General features: G+C 41.2%; 1 protein-coding gene across 1 annotated transcript in view; it reads left to right on the forward strand.

Moving 5' to 3' along the window:
* LOC109957095 (WD repeat, SAM and U-box domain-containing protein 1-like) overlaps window positions 1-9,943 on the forward strand; it is a 13,548-nt gene that overhangs the window by 987 nt on the left and 2,618 nt on the right. The window contains 10 exon segments of the mRNA XM_020594690.1: window positions 1-78; window positions 383-570; window positions 1,567-1,653; window positions 3,012-3,105; window positions 3,541-3,574; window positions 3,734-3,774; window positions 4,134-4,240; window positions 4,812-4,838; window positions 8,179-8,358; window positions 9,852-9,922. The exon segment at window positions 1-78 is cut by the window's left edge and continues 55 nt beyond it. Coding sequence (XP_020450346.1) covers window positions 1-78; window positions 383-570; window positions 1,567-1,653; window positions 3,012-3,105; window positions 3,541-3,574; window positions 3,734-3,774; window positions 4,134-4,240; window positions 4,812-4,838; window positions 8,179-8,358; window positions 9,852-9,922 — 907 coding nt within the window.

Raw genomic sequence — 9,943 nt, forward strand, 5'->3', positions numbered from 1 at the left:
AGACTCCTCCCTGCTGCTGGCAGGGGCCTCCGATGGGACCGTGGCCCTTTGGGACTTCCCCTCCAAGACTTTACGCAGGTATAGTGTGCAGCTGCTTATACTGTACAGTACAACAGTATGTAAGAGCAATAAAGGGAAATAAGACTAACAAAGAATAACATTTTAGTATGTGACTCATCTGTTACTGTTCATTCAGGCGCCCTTGGGCCTGTGTCTCTCCAGTTTACACTCTTCCAGGACTCCAAAGCTTCATCCAAAATCCAATGAACTTTTTATTTTTATTTTAAGCCAGGATAAATTTTTAGCTCCTGCTCTTTTTTGCTGATAAATCTTTCTGTTCAAGTTCAACCCAGTGTATATATCTAAATGTTTCCCCTCACAGATGCAGTGCAGTAAGCAAGGCCAGTGTTGTGGCTTGCTGCTTCTCTCCCTGTGGCCAGATGTTTGTGACCGGCTGCACCTATGGAGACCTTAAACTGTGGGATGTAGACATCAGCCTCTTGTGTGCTGAGAAGGACGCCCATGACCTGGGGGTCGCCTGCTGCAGCTTCGCACCCCAGTTCAAAGTTGGTGAGTTTGGTGTGTTTAGAGGGTCACTTCATTCAAATCATGCGCGCACACACACACACCATTTTCTTTTACATTTACTTATGCTTCTGGTGTCCAGACGTGCAGAAATGTTTTTTTTTTGTTGCTATTTTAAGATGTTTTCAAAGCAATTTGTAAATGCATTTTTAAAAAAGACATCTTTAACTCAACTAATGCTGAAAAAATTTGTCAGATGATGCAAAATCAGCTATTTTGAGAATTGATTGAAGTCCTTTTTTTTAAGCAAAAGGCTAAATATTTGCTGGTTCAGTTTTCATTGTGGGAAATTATTTACATTTTTTCTTTTTTAATTGTAAACATATCTTTGGTTTTTGGACAGTTGATCATCAAAGACTAGCAATTTGAAGACACCAGCATTGGCTCTGAAACTGATTTAGATTCCCTGTTTTCTGACTTTTCATTGATAAATTATAAATAAGCGAATGAAAATGACAGACACCAGTATCTCGATAACAAACCTCACTGTGGGTGGTTTGCAGCAGGACCAGTTCTTCAGAGCGAGTAGCTCCACTCTGACGGCTCTTCTTCATATGACTTTGTGTTATTGGGTGAACTAATCCTTTAGTTTGTTGCAGAAATAAATTTACACTTTCTCTTTTGATTTTTTTTTTCTGTCACAATTCAGCTTTTATAAATAACATAATTCATCCTGCACAGATAAAGCTGAGATCCTTCATAGCTAGCAACTATTTAAAAGCAGCCTGATGCACACCATCTGAAGTAAAAATGACATTTCTAGTGTTTGTTCTTTGCCATTGTTAGGGAATAAGAAGTACAAACTTTATGGGAAACGGATTTTAATCAAAACATTATGCCACATACAGCGTGAAACATGTTGGAGATGTGTTTTTATACTTAAGCATCAGCAGTCCGCCAGTATTTGACATGTTTTGATATTAAAGTCACTCGCGTGTGAACACTGAGGAAACGGGAGTTGTGGTTGTTGTTGCTCTGCAGATGGCTGCTGTGTGGAGTTTCGACTGGCCTCCTGTGGACAAGACAGCCAGCTGAAAATATGGATCATTTCCCAGAGTGAAGGAGCAGGTAGGCCGACCACACTGCCCTCTTCCTCAGCTGAAAGAGAGAGAGAGAGAAAGAGTGCTTGCAGAAGCTGAAGCCATGAAATCTCTCTACAAAATAGAAGAATTTTATTAGGGTGGAATAAATCGGCTGCAGCCTGACTTCATTAATAATGGATCACTGTAAAACTTTCTACTGAAATACAGCAGCAGCAGATGACAGTGTGTTTGAGCTGGGAGGTAATCAGGTACATATATCCACTGTGACATTCATACCTTGTAGAACAACAGCGTGTCCTGTACGCTCACTGGTTGTGTAACCGGCCTACACACTGGATTTGTGTTGAGCGTACCATGTTGTTAGTTCCTAAGCTGTGTTGCTGTGGTGACGGCTGTCCTCTGGGAGGATGCGATGGGTCCCACGTGGTGACCTGCTGAGGTCCATGGGGATTTATCGTCTCTAAGCAGCTTGTAGAAGGACACGGAACAATGTCGGTCCTTAAATCATTTCTTTAAGATGCAGTTTCTCAGATACTGCACCTCTCCCTGGAGGACCTGGCAACAGGCTTGCCTTTGTGAAATGTGCTTTCATCTTGTCTTGGCAAGAGGACTGCATGCTCGAACCCCTCTTCTGTTTTGAGAAAGAGATTTAGCCCAAGTGTAGATGATTCAGTGAAGCAAAGGAACCGCTTTTAAAGCTGGGTTCACTGCTGCTGATGTGGAACGTTTAGCTACTGTTACTTTGTGTAGCAGCCCAATCCAGAGGAAATGGTCTCATTCCAGCTCTGTGTGTCAAACCTTAAATTGTGTCAGTTGAAGTGTATTATGTCAGGTTTAATAATGCAACACACCGCACCATAAATCAGCATGAAAATAACAACTTAGCCTCCCACCGTGTCTGAAAACAGTATTTTTAATTTTGTGAAGTAAGGAGAAGATTGGTTTAATACGTCTACAGGATGGTAATTTAAATGCTGCTGCAGACCAATTAGTTTTGGAACGTACTTTAGTAGAGTCATTGGACAGTGGGTTATTTCTCAGTACTCGGAGGCTTTGTACCTTAGGCTGTGAATGTCATACGTGTATTTCCAAAAAGAAAACGTTTTTGGAAGCAGCTGTCAGTAGGTGGAACAGCTGTGAGCCGGCAGGAGGGGATAGATAGTCACGGTATTCACTAACTTGGCTTTTTTCAGGCTGTGGGGGGTGCGGTGGGGTTGAGGGCTCCAGACAGTGACTCAGTTTGAAGTATAAATGAATGAGAGACTGAATTTTAGTGTTTCTGGTCAATTTATGAAGGAACTGCGGGAGGCCGGTAGCTGAACAAATACACACTCACTTTACTTGACCTCTGATCTTGTAGGTGTGTGTGCATTTGATCCTCAGTGTGCATCATGAAGCTGCTGCACACACTCACCAGCCAGTCTGCTCCAGTGCTGTCATGTGCCTTCTCCGCTGATGGAGACCTGGTCGTCTCAGGGTGAGACACTCATCACAGACATGCAGAAAACACTTCTTTTTGTCACCACTTCTACCATCGCCTCATCCATCAGCCACTGAATATTCACCTTTGTGCCTGTCAGTCTTGTAATACTGTTTGTTTTATTACACGGCTATGAAGAGCTGTAAACAGCAGATGCCACTGCTGAGCGCTGATCCTGCTGTTCCCTCGGCCAGCCGCAGGAGGAGTGTATTTTGTTGCATATAGCCTGTGTTTGGGTCCTTCTGCTAGTCCTGGCTTTAATTCAAACATAATGAAGGTTAATTTGTGCTCTGTTTGTAGCATGTGGGTAGAAACATTTGAGTCAGTTTTTTGCTTGAGAAGAATCTTTTGTTGTTGTTGTTTTATAATACAAATGCACATTTATGGATTCTACAAATGAACTTGACTTTGTGTACTCTTATTATTCAACAGATCAGTGGATAAAAGTGTTGCAGTATATGACGCGGTAAGTAAAATGCCAAAAAAATCAATGTTTTTTGTTTAGCTTTTCTGGTTCAGTCAACCGTGGCACAAGAGCTTTCTAAACTGTAAATTACAGCTGCTGTAAACACACAGATGCCAAACATTTCTGTTTTGTCCATGTTTGTTTGTATTTGGTTTACAGAACCTGGGAACTCTGCTGCACACTTTGAAACAGCACGACAGGTAAATGATCTGCCCTCCTGCCGCTATGCAATCTCTGCAGCTATCAGACTGACAGCAGAATAAGAGTCCCAGTGTTTCGAATCAAAAAGTGTGATTTTTGCTTGATTAGTTTTTCCCAGAAGCACTAGGTGTGCTGGTGCAATAGTGTGTATTCTCCAGCGCTGCTTTCCAGACAGTCATTGAAGTGGCACCACAGGTAGGCACCAGTGGAGTGCTTTGAAGCGCTTGAAAGGATTGAAGATACTGTACGATCTAAGTCTTGATTTTTTTTCTTTTTCTTTTAAAGATAGAGAAAAACTGACTTTTAAATCCAGTTTCACTCTGTCATACACACCCTTCACATTTCTGCTTCTCTGCAGGTATGTGACTGCTGTTGCTCTGTCTCCCACCATGCCCTGGATTGCAACCGGCTCCATGGACCGAACAGTGAACGTATGGAAAATAGGAAATGGAGACAGCACAGCTGGTAATTACTTAACAAAGAACAGTTAAGGTTGGCGCCTACAAATGCACAATCATTCCTCCTTTTTTTTTTTTTAGCAGTTGTTCAAAGCTCAGAAGCCATTTGGAGTACCAAAGCCTCCCTCCCAGAAGAGTGTTTTGGGAGATATCCAGCAAGCAAAGCTCCTATTACACGTGTATAGCTGTCTGGCCGCGGTGTCTAGTGGAGGAACTGTGATTGATGTTTATTGGTGCAGCAGGGCAAACTACCACTGAGCCTCAGAGACTGTTGTTATGGAAGTGAAGCCTCTTAAAAATGAAGACGTTCCACCCCAACATGAAAGAAAACATTTTGAATGGTAAATGAAAAAGTGAAATTGTCAGACAACTGGAGACCCTGAAGCTTCGCCAGGGCCGCTCCTCCGTCTGTCGGGCTGAGGTTAGCCAGGTTGATGTGGGGAAAAGCAAATTCAGTCTCAATAAATATTTGCCTTTTTATGTCTTTACCTCTTTCTGTCTGAATTTCCCTTTTCCTTTAATCTTGTTTCTGTTTCTTTTCACATACTAAAGTTATTCCTTCTTATGTTTTTCTGCAGCTGTATCGAGCCAGACACTGTGCCAAGGTAAACAGCCTACATTACTGTGGTTTGTGCTTGGAGATCTTCTGTTATTCACAGTACTCTTTGAGCTAAAAACCCACAGCTCTTTTATTGCAATTTGTAGTGTGTGTTTGAATAGTTTTACAGTTTACAGGTGTTTTAAAAAATGTAATTTGCTGAAAATATTTGTTTTTGAGTGTTTATCTTTTGCCAGTGATGGAAGCTTTTCTTGCGATTTTGAGATAAGATGAAATGGTGACTGGCTTCAAAGAATAAGATTGGCCTTATTCAGTAATGTTCTCTGTCAGCAAATTCAATTAAATTATACTTTTCACGACTCGTACCATTTGTTCCTACTGAACTGTTAAAAATAGTAGTGTGTTCAAAACACACAGCTCATCTGAGAAGTTTCCAGGCACTGAAATTTTTAGTCGTGCCCACAGACGTCAGTGTCGGTCTGTCAGTTCAGTTGATTTTGGTCCAGACTGAAATACCACAGCAACTATTGGATGATGTTAGCAGTACAATTTGGGGCAGACCTTGTCCCCCCTCAGTATTTAGAGGAAAATATTCTGGATTATGATCTAACTAATGACTTTCCCATATTCCTCAACTGTACTTTGTATTTAGTTCTAATTAGTTCTAAATGTTAGTATGCTGAAGGTGGTGGGCACAGTAAACATATCTGCTACACACTAGCATGCTGATAACATTTAGCTCAAAGTGTACAGAAAGGGTTCAGACATTTTATTAGACTGTCACAACTGGAATGCTGTTGCCAGTTCAGCCTCTCAAACATCAAGCAGAATGTCTTGATTTATTGCTTTACTCATTTTTGTTTCTTTCTGGAGCTGTTTCACCACCATCCCTAATTTATTTGATTTTTTTTCTCCAGCCATCAGCAGTTCCACCATCCAGCACAGTCAAACTCTTTATTTAGTATGAATTCTGTCAGAGTTTATCTCATATTGTCACTGCAATGTAATGAAAACCTGCTTGGAACTAGTTGATTTGATTTATTTATTCTTTCAAGCATGTAAAGACAGTTGATATATCAACACACATTTTACACATATTTAACAAATGCTAATCCAATATCACTTTGCTTATACCTAGTACATGCTTGAATGGAGTAGGAAGAAGTCAGACTTATCCAGTCCTACCCCATGACATCATCTTACCTATTTTTTTATGTCCACACTTAAATTATTCCATAGTTTTACCCCACTTATGGAAATACAGAATCTTTTTTTGGTTGTACGTATAGCATGAATTTTTAAGTTTAACTGACCCCTTAAATTATATCCCCCCTCCCTTTCATTAAATAACTTTTGAATTCCATCAGGTAATAAATTTTTCCTGGCTTTATACATAAACACAGCAGTCTTATATCCCACTAAATCAAAAAATTTTAACAATTTAGACTGTATGACAGCTGCATTGGTGTGATCCCTATACCCCATCTTATGCACAATTCTTATCGCTCTTTTTTGTAATATATACAATGGTTGAAGTGAGCTTTTGTATGTATTTCCCCAGTTTTCAACGCCATACTCTGAGTATGGTAAAATCAATGAAGAATACAAAATCCGTAGTGCTTTCCCGTCCAAAATATATCTAACCCTTGCCAATATCGATATATTTTTTGCTATTTTGTGCTGAACATATCTGATATGAGATTTCCAGGAGAATTTGTCATCAACTATGACACCTAGAAATTTAATTTCATGTACTCGTTCTATATTAGCTCCCCCAATTTTCAATTGAAGTTCATTATCTAGTCTACGATTCCCAAATACCATAAATTTAGTTTTATCCAAATTCAGAGATACTATATTACTGTCACACCATTTCTTTATCTTCTCAAGTTCCTGTGAAACCCGTCCAGAGAGTTGCTGTAGGTTTTCACCCAATGCCCATATGGTAGTGTCATCAGCAAACAAAACCACTCTCACTAAATCAGAAACCTTGCATATATCGTTAACATATATCAATATATGTAGATTTGGAACAACTTGACTGACGGCTCCCTCGCTCTCCTCTGAGTTGTGCTGCAGCTAGAGGGCAGTACAACACATTAATATACAGATTTTGATGTCATACATTGACCCAACTTCGACCTGACTAGAGTTGTAGTCATCCAGTGATTTAAAAATGAAGTGTTTGCAAGTAGGGCCTTGAATAAAATGCAGTGGAATTAGGATTAAATGAAAAGAGATTTCTGGAAGTTTCTTTCAGGTATGCATGCATAGTAGTGCTGATTGTCTGTGTTTAGTTTTAACCGTGAGGACAGTAAGCACAAAAACCTGTCCTAGAGGACTTGAGAACTCTGGACAGCTCAAACAGGAGATCAGAAACATTAGTTTGTGGACAACAGCTGAAGCCAGAGGCATAGAGGAATAAGCTTTGGCATTGTTGGTTTTGGTCGGTTTGTAGAATTTGTTGGAAAAACAGGAAGTATCACTAACACTAGCATTTTTCTTTGAGGCTGTAAAAATGGAGATGATGATGCAAGCTTCATACATTCATCTGTCCAAGTAATTAAGTACTGCACTGTGAACCGTCACAGTCCACAGTGAAGCTCTGAGGTTTTAATAATTCTTCTTTCCATGACTCAGCCTCCTTGATTGGGAGACTCCATACTTTATCAGGGATGTGTGTGTGTGTGTGTGTGTGGCTGGCCCTGTTTATATGTATTGGTGGGGATGAAACACTGGGAGAAAACTGCTTTGTGGGGACCTGAGACTGGGCCCTAGGACCCCTCAGGAAGTAGTACTAAATCATTCCAATCAATAACCCTAGAAACAGTTCACAATAGACCAAGCAGAGGTCCCAGTTTTCTGAATGTTGCTGTTTGAGTGAGTTGTTAAGTGGCATTTTCTCATTCAGTACAAATTTCTGTGAAAGAAAAACATGCATTGTAATTGTGAATTGTTTAAGCTACAGTAGCAGAAGTAGGACAAGGCGAGGCGAGGGAGAACCTACCATCTGGTTTGGGGGTAATGAGCTAAACCTCCCAGTCTGCAGGGGCCATCCTTCACATGGCTAATGATGGGCCGATAGGAGCCATGAGGCTGCTGTGGGGTTCCACTAACAGGGCTGGTGCAGAACAGGCCAGGTTATCTCTGCCTCGGATGATAAATGATGACCACTCACTCACACAGTGTCATTAAGGTTGATGAGCTGCTGGCTGGTGCAGTCTGAAATATCACAACCCTGGGTTTTCTTTCCTTTGGTACATCACATGCTTGTCTGCAGGATCCTGCTGAGGGAAATTCTTTTGTTTGTATCAGATAAATGTTGCCGCAGGTGACAGGGGTATAATAGCAGAACACTTCCTCCGTTCTTGTTGTGTGTTATGCAGGAAGGAAGTTGCCAGGTCACTCCAGGCTGCTGCTGCTTGCTGATTGGTCAGAGGAGAATGTGCAGACTTGGCTGTGTGAGGAAGGACTGGAGGAGCTCGTCAACATCTTTAAAGCCAACAACATTGATGGACCAGAGCTCAGCCAGTTGAACAAGGAAACAGCAGCAGAACTGGGAATCGGTGAGGGTGGAATATAACACACAGTGACATAACAGAGTACAGTAGACACACAAGGACAGTGGGATTCAGGGTTTTTGTGAGGATTAACTATCAATTCAGTAGCATGGTATAAGCCGCTTTTATTGATGCTCTGATTTGGTTTTTTCTTTTTCTTAACTAGTGATGTGATTTGGGGACATAAAGCTGCAGCATTTCTTTCTGCTTACACAATCACAAATCTCATTATGAGGACAGTACCCCACAGAATGACCTGCAGTCACAATGATAATCCTCTGAAAGCAAGATTATTCCATTCAGGGTTGTCACAGTGTGCAAAGTCTCTGTTCCCACAGCTGGCAAAAGGCCCCTAACCACCTGTTATATCAGTATTACTACCTGCTCTACCAGTCTTTGGATTTCTCAATGGAAAACAAAGCAGCGGCAGAGTTGCATGAATGCCATAATGCCCAGAGAAGCTGCCGTTAGTCTGATTACAGGTACTTTGTGCTGCCTCCAATTATGTAACTAGCTGCATCACAGTCCCACCCTTAATGTCCTTTTTGTTTTATTTGACAGGAGTGAATCACAGGGAAAATAGTAAAGCCAATGCTACTAAGTCATGCAAAGCACAGACCAACATTGATTTTCCATGCATGCTTTGTGTAAATGTGTGCACACACATACACAGCAGATTAGATTCCAACACATTCAACGTGATGAAATATTCATGAATCTTGGAGTAAGGGGACGGATATAATTCAGTGTACCTCTGCAGAGACAGCCCCATTCTGCAGTTTTATTGTAGCTCTTCATCAAATTATCAATCTAAATGTAAAGTGGACATTACAGTACTGTACTAATGTCTGGTGCCACCATGAAAAATGCAGAGAAGTCTTAAACCCTATAGAGCTGTTATGTGCCTTTTTCCCCATCTAAAAGTCATTTATTGGAAGAATCAGAGGACGTAATGGGTTCAACATGTTTCATCAAGAGAAGACATTGTGATTGAGCACTGTCACATTTCCTGTAGGATCCAAACTACTATTTCTGATTGTGAAAGCAAAGTTTCTCTGCTGCATCTGCCTGTTTTACTTTGTACATGAGTGCAGCATTTTCAAAGCACCGGGTTCATGGTTACCAGGACCCTCAGTCTTTGAGCTGTGTGCTTGAATGCTTTTCTCCTGCTCAGTGAATGAGTGCAAAATGAGGACGGACTCGCAACAGTTCACTGCTGCATAAGAGAAATAGCCTGTTGGTGAAATCCTCTTCAGTTTGTGCTCTGTAAATGGATTAGAGTTCTTCAGCACATGGGGCCCTTATGTCATGACAACGGGGAGGGAGTATACATGTTCAAAGAGAGCTTAATTCAATTAAAACATGTAATATTAACAAATATTAAGTCTTCGAGGATGATTTACTGCTCCAGTGTTGGCTACAAACAACCCCTGCTTCACAAAGTTTGCACAGCATGTCATTCAGCAGCCAAAATACTAAACAGTGTGTTGCTTCCTCAGAGTCTGTGGGCCTCCGCGGTCGTCTTTTGAGGAATATCGAGGCCCTGAAGGCAGAGCAGAGCGGGTCAGAGGCCCCAGAGGGGTTTCTGAGT

This window comes from Monopterus albus, unplaced genomic scaffold (assembly GCF_001952655.1).
Source record: "Monopterus albus unplaced genomic scaffold, M_albus_1.0 scaffold24.1, whole genome shotgun sequence".
NCBI lineage: Eukaryota > Metazoa > Chordata > Actinopteri > Synbranchiformes > Synbranchidae > Monopterus > Monopterus albus.